We start from the raw sequence: 15015 nt of genomic DNA on the forward strand, positions 1-15015 counted from the left end.
GCTAGGTTGGCAGGCGCTGGGACCGAGCAGTGGGAGCGCACCCCGCCGCAGGGATTCGAACCGCCGACCTTTCGATCGGCAAGCCCTAGGCGCTGAGGCTTTAACCCACAGCGCCACCTGAATTTTCTACAAATCTCGAATTCTGTGGGATTCTACAGTTTTAAGTTTGGATTCAATATTATGGGAAGTATTGCTGTCAGATGTTAGGAAATAAGTATGTTAAATACTTCCATACACTGGCACAGTCCCAGATTACCCATTTGCTGCATGAGGCATACATCTGCTATCTATTTTAGTTCTGACTACGTGGAAAGTATGCCACTTAGGGAAGAAAAATGAATAAAAACTTGCACTCTTACTGTGGCCTTTCTTAAAACCTTCCCCCTGCCCTCCCCAATGTCTAGAAATTGATTTTTGCTAGGGGCTGTAGCTCAATTCAGCTGATTCTCTAGACCACTGTTTGGGTCATCCTGAATGAGCCACAGACCCATTCACTCTCCACCCTTCCTGCTGTCTCTCACTGTTTCCTTTCCCTGTGTAATTTCTGTTTCCCTAGAATTAGAAACTTCCTGTTTTATTATTCTGGTTTGGAGGGATGAGTGCTAGCCATCGTTTGCTAAGTCAGACATCACAGCAAACTGTGGCTAGTGTTAAATGGGAAACCAGCAGCTCATTTTCTGTGACACTACATTATCCTTAATAAGCTATATCCCTGTAATAGCTGGTTGGAAGGTTATTGTGATCATGGTACTGCCCATCGCCAGGAATATTAACTCTAGTGTTTGCAATAACAAATTAATTAGTGTGCCTTTTGTGTCCCCTCAGACAAGGTAACATTACCCTTCCTCTCTATTATCAACCTGAGGAGGACGATGAAAAGCCCTTCATCTGTTCACTGTCAGGAGATAATGGAATCATGGGCTGTCACGAGATTCCCCCACTGAAGGAGCGAGGCCACGTTTGCTGTTTGGACAAGGATGACTATTACTACTACACCTCTGTAAGACAGGAGTTCAACGTCAGTGGCATGTGTGTCAACTGGAACCAGTATTACAATGAGTGTCGCACGGGCAATGCCAACCCACACAAAGGGGCTATCAACTTTGATAATATTGGCTATGCATGGATTGTTATATTTCAGGTAATCTGAACTGAGATGTCCAGGAACCAGTCCGAAGTCTATAAATGTGACCTACACTTCTTCTCATTAGTGATATACAGTCCTTTACTGAAACAGTAGTGTGGGTCTCAGCATATGTTGTATTATTCATGTGGTGATAGCATAGTTGTCAGGCTACTTTTGTGATGGAAATATTACAGTGGGTGCTTGAGTTGCAAACATGATCCGTGTGGGATGCACGTTCACAACCCACAGTGTTCACAGCCTGTGCCTGCGCATGTGCAGGTTGCGATTTGGTGCTTCTGCACATGCGCAACCACTGAAACCTGGAAGTAACCTGTTCCGGTACTTCTGGGTTTCGGCGGTCCATAACCCGAAAAAACGCAACCTGAAGTGGCTGTAACCCGAGGTATGACTGTAATGGGTTGGATCAAAGACGAGGAACTTGTAGTCATCCAGATGTTCTTGGACTCCAGTTCTCATCAGCTCCAGCCATTATGGCCAATAGTCAGGGTTATGGGAGTTGGATTCCAAAAACATCAGAAGAGCCACAGTTTCCCTATCCCTGGGCTACAGGCAGAAGGATGTGATCAGGTTCAAGCTAGAGGTCAGCCACTGGTTCAGACAAACAAGGATGAGAACCAGAGATGTAGTCAAAAGATGGGCTGGTGTTGGGACACAGGGTTGGGCAGAAACGAACCAAATGGCCAGAGTCAGGAACACACATATACGTTAGGTAGGTACCAGATGCAGAGTAGCACTCTGTGCTGTTCCTCCATCTTATGAGTTATTCAAACAGAGGAGCTCAACTTGAACTGGGAAGTCATATAGCACCAGGCAGGTCTCAGGGCCATGGCTGGACAGGAACAGCAGATTGTACTCTGGCATGTAGAGCTGCAGCATAACAAAGATTAGGCTGGAAATTCCCTCAGTTCTTTAAGAGCTGTCCTGGTGGGGCAGGGAATAATTCACCTGTATGCTGTGGCAATAGTCCTTGGTTGAAGTCCTCCGGTGCCTTTACATCAACATACCACCATTTGGTAGCACAGCAAGATATGATCATGATGATGATTAAAAAGCTTTGCTCCATAAGGAAAAGCCAATGAGGATATCAAACTTAATATCTTTCTTGTTGTAAGATATTACTGTTCCTCTTACTCAGTAGGCCTTTGGAATAGGGTGAACTTAAAATTCCATTCACCTGCAGCAATAGCTTGATAATGTGGATGACAATCAGTTGTCATGAATTGTTATGTCTTAGCTCCTTGAGTATTTACTCAGTGCAGCAGTGGGTTGCAATAAGCCTGTCAGGGAATATGAACCATCATGATTATCGTCCATATGTTTCGTCTGCTCAACTACCACTTAAACCGTGAACTCACTAATTGTTTCCAAATATAAGGATATTAGTGTATAACTCCTGACTTTCCCGCTCTCTTTTGATGATTAAAAGACTGCATATATAACTGGTATTAAAGCATCTGAAATGTGTTAGAGAGAACTACTTCTGTTTACATATTTACTCGGTCTACATGTCTAGATCAAACCTAGCCTGTAGGCATTCAGCACATGGTGAGGCTAACATGGGAATGCACCTAAATCTTACGATTATTTCCTTTAATTTCTGAAGCCATCTAAGAGTATGATTAGACTGACATTGAATATTCTGCCAAGTGATTTCATTGGAGAAGTTAAGGACACACTTAAATGTTATTGAAATCAACAGCACTCACTTAGAAGTGCTAAACTTTGGTTGGCTCTCATTCAGCTAAATGTGTCAGATTCAGAGAGCCCAACTGGATTCAGAGAGTCTACAGGAGCAAAACTCCCATCCCTCCATTCATGTCATAGTGAAAAGATACTGCACTGCTGGCCCAGATCAAATTAGTGCTACTTTAGTGGACTGGAAAGATTTATAGGATTTGTGGGTTCTGCTTTTTTTGCATCAAGTGGAGGGTTCCTAACACTGAAAGTCTAGCAAAATAACACAAAATGTGTGGGCTGGAGCAGTCAACTCATTGGAATGGATTTGACTGCTTTACATTAAAGTGGTACCTCGGGTTAAAAACTTAATTCGTTCCGGAGGTCAGTTCTTAACCTGAAACTGTTCTTAACCTGAAGCACCACTTTAGCTAATGGGGCCTTCTGCTGCCACTGTGCCGCCAGAGCACGATTTCTGTTCTCATCTTGAAGCAAAGTTCTTAACCCGAGGTAATATTTCTGGGTTAGCGGAGTCTTTAACCTGAAGCGTATGTAACCTGAAGCGTATGTAACCCAAGGTACCACTGTACTATCTTTCTGTAGTTATTTACATTTTTTTGTTCTTGTTTTCTTTTTCTATAGGTGATTACACTGGAAGGGTGGGTTGAGATTATGTACTATGTGATGGATGCTCATTCATTCTACAACTTCATCTACTTCATCTTGCTGATCATTGTAAGTACAATTGTCCTTTCACCAGAGGTGATAGGATCCTCTCAATATCCCAATTAATCTAGGAGCCTGAAACACACATTGTAGCAAAAGTAGCTGTAGAAAGCAAAATGTGTTAATTGTATGCATTCCAAAATGCAAAGTATTCCAGTTCTGGCTTTTTTTCTTTTTCCAAGTAGCAAAATCATTCAAGGAAATTCAAGGATCAAATTTAGCATTGCCTTTTTAGAATGAGAAGCTAGAGTTCACTCGAGACATTTCTGACATTTTGGTCTCCTGTTCTCCTCACTTAAATGGTAATTTATAATTGCCAGGTACTTACAGTCCGTGGTCCAGTGAATTTATAGTCTGTAGCAACCATTGCCAGCCTTAGGCAGCCTTTGGTCCTGCTAGCTGGGACTGATGGGAGTTGTAGTTCAAAATATCTGAAGGGCTCTAGGCTGCGCAAGGCTGTCCTAAGGCATAACTTAGGAACATGGATCACAGTGAATGGCAGAAGAAAACAGCAGTAGTGATGGTAAGAGAAATAAGATAGATTTGGAGTTTTTTTCGGGGGGGGGTGCCTTCTTTTTGGTTCAATTAATTTGAGATAAAATGAGCAAATAAGATGCTGATGATCTGAACCTATGTTGCAGTCTTTCTTTCTCTTTCTTTCTTTCTTTCTTTCTTCTGTCACATTCATCTAAAGGAGTTGTAGTCACTTAGACTTTCAATGTTTCCAAGCCACTGTCCACAGGCATGAGTTAAGTAGGTGATTAAAAAGAAGCAATAAAAGCTAATGAAAAAAGGAAAGCAGAGAGTATTTTAAATTGGGATTGAAAAGCTTCATTAAGGGTGACAGCTGAAACAAGTTTCCTTTTCCTGAGCTGCTTGTTTTTCTTATTGAGAATGAAAGCACCTTCTTTGTTCTCTATACCTCATTTTTAAAGAAAACCAATACAAAAACCCAGACCTTTGTGACTCCTGGAGAAGTCCATGCTGCCTGACAGTTCACCCAATGGCTACCCTGAAGCAGGGTTTTTCACCACATGACATTTCCTCTGAACTGGCTCCAAGAGGTATCACAGTCCATGCTGGCTTCATGGAATTGATAAATAGAACACAAAGGCCTGGGCACATCATTGGAGGAGCCAGTTGGATGGGGTCTCCAGAACCCCTATAACAGCTGTTAACTTGCCTGCTTATAGGAAGTTGGGATGGAAGAAGGCACTGTTTTCCATTCTACCCTGTAATTGCTTGCAGCACTGCTTCTATTCTGCTGCAGTTCATCTTCCATAAAAAACTATATTATTTGTCTCATTGTCCACTGTGGTAAAATTACAAATCTTACATAACTTATGTAATTGTGTTCTCATTTATTCCACCCCATTCATTTCAATGCAAAGAACTCTCAATGCAAAATGACGGGGTGTGTGAGTTACATAATGAATTACATATTTGTGCTGACTGAAAGCAACAATGACAGAGAATACTAATCATTTGCAATGGATTGATCTCCATCTGGACAAGGGACAAATAAACAAATATCAGCAATTTCTGCTCCTTTTTCCCTTTTTGTCAGAATTTTCCCACATCCACAAAACGTGGACAACAGCTCTGTCTGGCAAAAAGGAAAGAAGCAAAATACCCCCATGTACTAAAAATATACATTTTTAAAAAATTATTCAAGGACATGTTTTTAGAAACAATTCTCACATCAGTTTTGGTTTCTCTCAGTTTCCCCTTTTTTATCAATCTTAAATTCAGTTCTCCAAATTGACACATCAGTTGTTAAAAAAATTAAGAAGTCCTTCCAAAAAAAATTCTTAATGTTTTAGTTTACATAAATGCATTATTATGCATCCTTTCCCCTGATATATGCATTTTTGTACACATTTTTTGTTGGAAAACTTGCAAATTGTGTAGGTGTGTCTTTCAAAGGATAACTGTGTTTCTGTTTGCATATTGTCTCAGGAATCACTCACTAGATAGATTTGTTTTAAAACATAAATTGAACCAATTTTCTCTCACCCCTTCCCTACAAGAACTACATTTACTTTACTTTATTTTTTCTGCCAGCAAAATCTTTATATACTCCAACACATGTCTTCCATCACCAAGAGTGGTATAATAAGGAGCACAGCTGTCAGGGAACTGCCATCGGAGCCAAGGGTGGTGGTAAGGCTCCCCAATGACGCTGGAGAGGGAACCAGCAAGGAGAGAGGGAGAGCTTCCGCTGGGGAAGGAAATAGATGTGACGCCAGGGAGAAAGGGGAGGCTGAGGGAGATTTGGAGGAAAGGCTGCGGGACTGTTCCAGTGAGACCAGCGGGGAGAGCACAGGACCTCCCCTTGGGACGCCCACTCTGCGCAGAAAGCTTCCGCGCAGGGAAGCTAGGCGGTGACTTGGTGTCAAAGAACTTTTATGTTGGAGGAAATTCAGGAAACGCCCACTGATGGATTCTGCCAGTGATTGAGACAGTCACGGAGTACTGACTGTCCAGCCAGGGGAAAGTTTTAACCAAACTACTCAGCTTGGAGCAGTTTGCGCCTTACGCACAAGCAACCCCAAACCCCATTACAACAGCCATTCATTCTTGTTAAGAGTGTGACTTTTAACACTCTTTTTCTGTAGTCCAGAGCAAGTATAACCTGAATATATATAACCCCCCCCCTTTCTTCCTACCCATATCAGCTTCAGTTCTGTTGTTGCCCTTTTTACTATGGCTAAGGGTGCTGGATGCCTCTATACATTTTCTGTAGAGAATGGAAGATTCTAGTCTCTTGCAAAACTCGTGTCCCCTTTTTCCTGTATCCCCCTTTGGGAGGCTAGTCTACACCAGCTAAACTAAATGCCCATATAACATTTCATTTTCTCCCTCTTTATGAATGAGGTTGCATTCTGGTCTTGCTGCAGTTTGTGACGCTGAACTATTTTAAAGGTTGGATTCCATCTTCTCTTTCCATTCACCCAGCTTGCAGCCAAGGGGTATGGAATTCTACACTGGGACTGGAGAAGCTGTAACTCTGCAGATGTTGTTGGACTCCAACTCCCATCAGCCCCAGCCAGAATGAACAATAAATAGAAACAATGAGACTTGGAGTCCAGCAGGATCTAGCAGGCTACAGCTTCCCCAGTCCTGGTGTACATTCCCATACAGCTTTTCCCCAATGTGTGGACTGGGGCTGATGGGAGTTGGAGTCCCAAACATCTGAAAGGCACCAGGTTGGGGAAGGCTCTACTCTCAGAAGATTCGTGAAATAACTTGCCATTTCTGTTCAGTCAAAAAGGTGAGAATAGGAATGTGTGAGGGAACACAATGCATTTAGAAGAGGAGAGGATTCACAACCGTCACAATTTCAAACAAGAAAAGCAGAGAGCATTTTGCAAAATCTTTACAGGTCAGAAGGGATTATTTTTTCCCTCCAACACAGTGTTCAGTATTCTAAAGAGTGGACAAGCTGATGTGGAGGAGGACCAGATGGTTAAAGGCAAAACAGCTTTAGAACAGCTTTGAAGGCCATTTTTTCAATAAATAAAAATCCTCTCTATATTATTTTGAAACAGCTTATTGTCCTAACACTGAAGCTGGCCAGGAACGTTTCAGTTCTTCAAAGCTTTTTCAAGTGCTAGCAGTATTGTGCCCCCTTTGAAATGCTGAAAGAGCTCCTGGATTGAATATTCTGATGGAGCCTTTGGGCACCTTTGCCTGTGTGAGCTGAGTGCCAGGAGTGCAGAGGCATCACGTGGGGAATTATGTTTGAACACGGCTAGGTGGAGAAACAATCACTCCCCCACCCCCTACTTATGACTTAAGTAGGTGGCAGAATTGGCTCTTTATGCTTATTCTTGGGTCAGTTCTCTTTGGTGTGTTATGCCCTACCCAACAGATTGTGAGGCAGATTACCTTCGGAGTGCATTTGGAAAGATGCTTCCCCTTATTTTCATGTGTTATCCTGGGTTAGCTTGTGTGCAATGAGGTAAATAACCCTTTTGTATTGGTTTATAATGTATGAGTTGTGAAATGGGTTTTTGTAGCAATGCTTCTTCAACATCAACTTCACTGGACTGGTCATGTTGTGCGGATGCCTGATTACCATCTTCCAAAGCAACTACTCTACTCCAAACTTAAAAATGGAGAGCATAATGCTGGTGGTCAACAAAAGAGGTTTAAGACTGTCTCAAGGCAAATCTTAAAAAATGTAGTATAAACACTAACAATTGGCCTGTGAGTGCTCCAGTTGAAGAACAGCCTTTACCAAAGGTGTCATGGGCTTTGAAGACACTCAAACTCAGGATGCAAGGGAGAAATGTGCTAAGAGGAAGGCACGGTTGGCAAATCCACACCGTGATCAACTCCCACCCGGAAACCAATGTCCCCACTGTGGAAGGACATGGGGATCCAGAATTGGCCTCCACAGTCACTTACAGACTCATTGTTAAAACCGTGTTTTTGGAAGACAATCTTACTCGGCTATTAGTGATCGCCAAAGAAGAAGGGGGTTTTTGTAGTGGGAGCTGAGAAGGCAAAGTCGATGAAAGGGCGTTAATTATAATGAAGGCAGAATTGCACCTTGACTGCTATAGTTTTATGGACATGCCAATAACCAAACCAGCATTTTTGAGAGCCATCTTTGTAAGAAATATCTCACCATTTAAATTAATATTCAGGATTAGGAATGAAGATGCTCCTGGCCCAACATCAGAGCTACCAATGAAATTGGTTTTCCCAAGCTGTTAAAATCAGAATAGTATTTTTAAGCACAAAAGGCAAGGCAGAGTCATTTTTGCAGACTTACACCCTAAACAAATAGACACACAAGGGAAAGGACAGATGAAAGATGAGATACACTGAATTAAAGCACCTCAATTAGTTGAAAAAGACATGTGGAAACAGATATATTTTAGGATTCTTCTTTAAGAACTTAATAACATAAGATGAGCCTGCTGTATCAGCCAATGGCCCACCTAGTCCAGCATCTTGTTCTCACAGTGGCCAACCAGATACCTGTGAGAAAGCTGCAAGCAGGACCTAAGCACAAGAGCCCTCTCCCCTCCTGTATTTCCCAGCAACTGGTATTCAGAAGCTTTGCTGCCTCCAACTATGGAAGGCAGAGCATAGCCATCATGGCTAGCAGCCATTGATAATCTTATCTTTCACAAATTTGTCCAGTCATCTTTTAAAGCCATCCAGTTTGCTGCCCATCACTACCTTCTGCTGGAGCAAGTTCCATAGTTTAACTATGCACAGGAGAGACTGGGAGTCCAAGTAAAGAGCAATCAAGGGAACAAAACCAAACTGGATATCACATCCCCTCCAGTCACACCCCCTGCCAAAGCCCTTTACCCAAGGCTGCATAATGGTGAAGTCAAAAATAGTAAACCTGGTATTTTCCCATCATGGAATGCAGCTGGAAATCTTCTCAATGAGGACCTGTCCCAAATTAAGGTTGTTCCTACAGCCACAGCAGCAGCAGCAGTGGCATCTTAGGCATGGACATTTCCAATCACCATTCTCTTTTCCTTCCATTCTCCTAGAGTTTCCACTGCCTTTAAAATCTGTCTGTCTGTCTGTCTGTCTGTCTGTCTGTCTGTCTATCTATCTATCTATCTATCTATCTATCTATTTCATTTGTATGCTGCTTTACAGGGCTAACCATCCCAAGGCAGCTCAAATCATACTAAAAAACTAAATAATCCTATAAAATTCCTATTCCTTGTACAATCATAATCTAACATTTAAATCACAAACAGTGCTAAAATATTAGAAACACCAGCATAGAAGCAATTGAACTGCAGTAGTACGTATGTTAATTAAAAGCAGCTTAAAATGGAACATTAGAACAGCAATAGTTGAAAACAATCTAGAGCATTTCGAATATTAGTTAAAACTAGCTTGAAATAGGAACCTCTTCAAGGCCTATTTAAAAATTGGGAGCAAGTTCCATAATATGGGACCACAACCCAAAAAAAGCCTGTTTCTGTTGCCTGCCAACCTAATGCATCTTGATGACAGACTTGCAAATTTATTTTCAACCACTTTGGAGGTCTTTTGTCAAGTAGAAAAGCAGGATGTAAGTATTCCATAAAGGTAAATAATAAATATACTTCTCCAGGAGGCAGCATTTCAACTGTATCTGTACCTTTTTTCCCTTCCAGATTTTTGTTTCCCTGCTTCCTTCTAAATTCATGCTTTATGCCTCTCTTCTCCTCTGGTTCCTAGGTGGGCTCATTCTTCATGATCAACCTATGCCTGGTGGTCATTGCTACACAGTTTTCGGAGACCAAGCAGCGAGAGCACCAATTGATGCAGGAGCAGCGAGCACGGTACCTGTCCTCCAGCACCGTGGCCAGCTACATGGAACCAGGAGACTGCTATGAAGAAATCTTCCAATACGTCTGCCATATTGTACGCAAGGCCAAGCGCCGCACCCTTGGCTTCTACAACAGCCTGCAGGATCGGCGCCTGGGCCGAACGGAGCCGAGCGCTGCCAAGAGGAGCATGAATGGGAAAGACCAGAGGCAATACAGTAAGATTTGCGAGGCCAAGCCAGCAGAATGATGGTGGTAGGGGAAGAGAGAGGAAATAAGTGATTGATAAGACCATACGTATGAATCAGAGTACTTAAAACACATGACCCACTATGCTAATAGAGAACACTGTGTGGTAGGTACAGAGATGGCAGTGCTAATAGAAAACTTATGTAGTGGCCGTAGAGGAAAAGGCAGTACACTGGACAAACTCTGAGTAGAATCTGTTGGTGAGAGATTTGTTCATTGATTTAATCTAGGATGCATCAGATCTTCACGTTGAGAAAAATAGCCCCTTTTGTAGGTCAGAAAAATTGCCATAATATAATATGAGGCAGGCAAATGGAAACACAATTGCAGAAACTGATTTTACAATAAAGAGGATTAGACTTTACTGACCATTAAAACCGAAGTAATCTAGCATTTTTAAGGAGGACAGGTCTGCAGTAAAGCTCAGTGGCAAAATCTACGCAGGAGGACATTTTGAACGGCTTATTTGTTGAATATAAAAAATACATTTTAAATCATTTGTGGCATGGAAAGCAAGCCATGGTCCTGTAAAATTATCCTGGAGGGCATCCAAAAGTTTGCAGTAACCAACAGTTCTTTCTACTCATAGCTTTAGTGGCTTCAGCACAGTTGAGTCTCAGAGATTTTAAAATGTAGTTTAATATTTTAAAACGATGCCACGTCACTCAGATGTTCCTTGAATTCTTGGAATTCTTGGGTTGTCCTGGACCTTATCTAGCTCCAGAAATACAGCTCTCCAACCATGCCAACTAATGAACCACCCTTTACTGGGATTCTTACATACCCATCTTTCCTGCCATTGCTGGGCTCCCTTTCCTGTTGGCCTCCTGATCCTTTCTTGTCTGTGGCATCACACCTCTGTGCTTCCTGAAGGATTCTTTCCAAGATGACATTGCAAAAGGAATGCCTCTGCCACAGCAGTAAGCCCATCTGTGGACCCAGGATCACCTAACAGTAAAGGAACTCAGGCTGTAGGTAAATGCCGTACTTGAACATGCATTTCTAGCCTGAGAACAGCAACATTCAAAGCTACATTTTAGTGCTTAACTTTCCATCAAGGTGAATTTAGCAGGGAAAAGGATAAAGCAAAGAAATCGCTTTTTCTTCCAGACCTGCAATCTCTGGCTTTCTAATGATGAGAGAGCATTTTATCACCTAGAGGTGATGATTTCTTTCTGCATGACCACTCCTGCTCTGATGTTCTGTCCTCATTCTAAAAGAAAACTTGCACACTTTTACAGCGGTATGTTAGGAATAATAATAGTGCTGAGATTCATAAGGGAGTGAGTTCGGAATAGCAAACTCTGGTTTTGGCTTCCTAAGCTCTTTGTGAATCAAACTCAAACATCAAACCCTAACCAAAGTTTGGGCCTGGTTTTATTGAGCTCATCCTGGTACCAGCCCTCTTCACAAACCACCACAGCTGCCCACTTCCCTTTCCAACCCAAATTCCATGGTGCCAACTGAGGTGCCAACCCAAATGGTGCCAACCCAAATTCCATGGTGCCATCTTGAGACTCGTTCATAAGTTTGTGGAGAAAAGAAGGGGTCATGGTGTTTATCTGGAGGTTGAGGCCTTCAAACTCAATTATGTTTCTCATGACATCATCATCCATGTGATTCAGCCGAAACTTTGGAATGGGCTTGGAGTGGGGGGAAGGACTTTTCTGACATGAGGAAAACGTTTTACCCCAAACCCTTTCCAAATCAAGCTATAAGGAGCTCACCAATCACTACTGGAAACTAAAGGCACATTTCTCAGATAACTGCAGCTGTCTTTCAATGCCACTCCCTGTAGCTGAATATCTAAAGACTGTTGGATTTGATAAGTAAATGGGGGGGGGGGTGCCTCTTAGTTTCTGCCTGATCATATGAAGCTACCTTATACTGAGGGCCAAATTGGATGCAATGTTAAATAATTATTTACAGTAATATACTGTACATGTATTTTTAATAGCAGCTGATATTTCGGGGGATTGCAGAACACAGGAAGGGGAAATGTAATTCTTTTCTCCCCTACTGTGGTCCTGAGTTTAAAAAAAACAAAAAGCAAACCCACCTCTAAAGCTGATATATGTATTGGGAGGAAATCCCATGATGTTGCCTGTATCAAAGCATACAGCAGCTTCAAAGGAGCAAACTGTATTTTTAACAAATGCATTTTATGTCTCATCTAGTTTGGCCCTGAGTCATGCCATTGATCCATCTAGCTCAGTATTGAGAGGTGCCGGGCGATGTTTACATGCAAAGCACGTGCTCTGCCACTCAACTTTGACCCCTCTCTGGATCCCACAAGATTACTTTGGTTATAAGAACAGCCCAACTGCCAATGCAAGCTAAAGAGGTTTCCTTAGCTTGTCAAATCAGATCAGCCTGTCCAGTTTTGCTCCATTTTGCCAGGGTGAACCTGCACACTCAGCAGGGAGTTGCAGTCAAGCCTAGTTCCCTTACTTGTGCTTCTGATGAACTGGTTGCATTCACACTTTGCATATTCAGGTATAAAGTATCTTAGCTTTACATCTTTTAAAAAAAAGTGTCGCATGACCTGTAGTGCCAGAAAGGAGCATGAAGTTGTGCCTTCTCGCCTGTTTCCGCTAGATTTTCACGCGGTGAGGAACAGAGGGGCAAACAAGTCTGTGCTTCTAGCTTGAAATCAGCATAACTTTTGAGCAAGTTTGCAACATTGGACTGTTTCATACTTTCTCTTCATGTTGTTGTTCTTTCTACAGATATAACAGGTAACACTGACGTTAAGTTAAAAACTCAGCAGTTCTCATGAACTCAGGCAAGGACCTTTTCAGCAATATGTTCTGCCAGTGAAACTATTTATTTAAGTGATAACTAGGGGATCATAGATTTTAAGGACAGAAGAAGCTTTGATATTTTTTCTTTTTTTCACCTCTGAGATAACACACGCCATGGCCTTTTATTTAGTGATTCCTGCAGTCTGGAGAATTATCCTACCCCTACTAGAGAGCTGAACACAATTGAGTCTAATCTATTGTAGCTGAAGTAGAGCATGTCTCTGAGAGACAAACAATCTCCATTAAAGTCTCTTGGTGATGATGAGCCAGCACTTCCCTTGGCAGACGGTTCCAGGGCTTAATTTCCTTCACGCTTAAAATGGCTAGCAATACAGTTTAGGACCTGTTTTGCCTGAGATGCGGAAATGTAGCACTGCTTTCCCCTTAAATTTGATCCCTGTATTTATTATTCCCCAGGACGTTGCCGAAAGCACAACTGTGTTGATTATGTGCCACAAGGCCTTGGCCAACCGATTGCCATGACTTTGACGTCTGACCCCAGCAACTGCCCAAGATGTCACAAGGCCCAGCGGGAAGCAGCCCGGAGACTCTCCGTGCTTGAGAGCGCTGATTCGGATCAGGAAGAGGGAAGAGGACCCAGTGAAGAGGAGGGAGATGGAAGAAAAGAAAGCACCGGGACTACAGACCTGGAGAAAGAGGAGGAGGATGGAGAAGAAGGTGGACAGCTGGCTCTCTGGAGTGACGTGTGGCAAGAAGTCAGGGTTAAACTGAGGGGAATTGTGGAGAGCAAATACTTCAACCGTGGGATCATGATCGCCATCCTTGTGAACACCATCAGCATGGGCATTGAGCACCATGAACAGGTAGCTAGACTGGTGGGCAGTGAACAATAAATTAACTTAGCAGTCTGAGGCGATACTGTGTACCTTGAAAAGTATGGCTGTTATCTAGCATGTTGTGGTTGTCGGGGCATCAACACAACAATGTTCAAGTGAGTTTACTCTTTCTGTAGGGATTTTGGGGGGGGCCTAGGAGCTGGTAGGTAGTTCATGTATTTAAGGACCTATGTATATAATCAAGCAGCACCTGGACAAGGCACCTGTATCTGCCATGTTCCCTTAGAGCTTCTGTGATTATATCTTGTGCATAACTCTATACTAGGCTTGCACATCTTCCCCACCCCACAAGAAAGTATGGAAGGAAAACCCAATTGGAGGCTTTGCAGTAGCAATAGTGGTCCTGTGAACTGAGGCCAGGGTCTGAAGACCAAACGAATCTGGCACCTATGCAAATGGAATGGGAGACATTTGCTCTAGGTTGACTGAGGAAGATGTAGCCTATAAAAAACATAAGTAGCTCTGTTGGCTCGTTGCAGGGCAGGGGAGATGCTAAAGCCATGCTAGAATACTACATTTGTTAGGCCAAACCAATATGCCACAAAGACATGAGCAAGCTTTTGAGTTCCTCCAAACATCTTCAGACTGGATGTTTAGAAAATTATTTGTTGGGTGAGTGTAGTAAAAAAAAATAGTTCATGATACTAAAGCCCCAGAGTCTGCAGTTTGTAACAATTTTTTAAGATGGAGTAATTGCATATTAGCCTCTGGTAAGTGTTTTGCAGATTACAGGTTGTACCAAGAACTGCTGGGATCAAGAAGAAATAATAGACATACCCCCATTTAAACAAAAACGAAATAAAGCAGTTAATCAATTCGTTCTCAGTCCTGGAAACAACTCTGTGACATTTGGGTTGGTTCCTAATAAAGGTGTTACCTCACTGTGGTTTTGGGGCAGAAATAGCTGGTAAGCCCACCGGGCAACAAGTGTCTGTGTTCACTAAATGAATGAATGGGGAGGGGGATTAATAGGTGAAGTAACCATCTGAAGTGCATTCCACCTCCTTTTGCTTCCACACAACCATCTGAAGTGGATTCCACCTCCTTTTGCTTCCTTGTTCTATATCTCCCCTTCAGTTCCTGCTCTCTCTTGGGGAAGAGCCATAGCCCAGTGGTAGAGCAACTGCTTTGCATGTGGAAAGTTCCAAGTTCAATTCCTGGCGTCTCCTTGTAGGGCTGGGAGAGATTCCCTATCTGAAAACGTGGAGAAGCACTACTAGTAACAATATTGATCTAGATGAACCAACACAGCTTCCTACCTT

At 42.6% G+C, this 15015-nt stretch overlaps 1 protein-coding gene across 6 annotated transcripts in view; it reads left to right on the forward strand.

Annotated features, from left to right (window-relative positions):
• The window catches only part of CACNA1I (calcium voltage-gated channel subunit alpha1 I), a 366532-nt gene that overhangs the window by 280690 nt on the left and 70827 nt on the right, over nucleotides 1-15015 (forward strand). For all 6 annotated transcript variants that reach the window (XM_079994542.1, XM_079994543.1, XM_079994544.1 and 3 more), the window contains 4 exons: nucleotides 826-1141; nucleotides 3464-3556; nucleotides 9755-10061; nucleotides 13314-13720. In XM_079994542.1, coding sequence (XP_079850668.1) covers nucleotides 826-1141; nucleotides 3464-3556; nucleotides 9755-10061; nucleotides 13314-13720 — 1123 coding nt within the window. The remainder of the gene's footprint in view (nucleotides 1-825; nucleotides 1142-3463; nucleotides 3557-9754; nucleotides 10062-13313; nucleotides 13721-15015) is intronic.

The sequence above is a fragment of the Podarcis cretensis genome (assembly GCF_951804945.1).
Source record: "Podarcis cretensis genome assembly, chromosome: 10".
Taxonomy (NCBI): domain Eukaryota; kingdom Metazoa; phylum Chordata; class Lepidosauria; order Squamata; family Lacertidae; genus Podarcis; species Podarcis cretensis.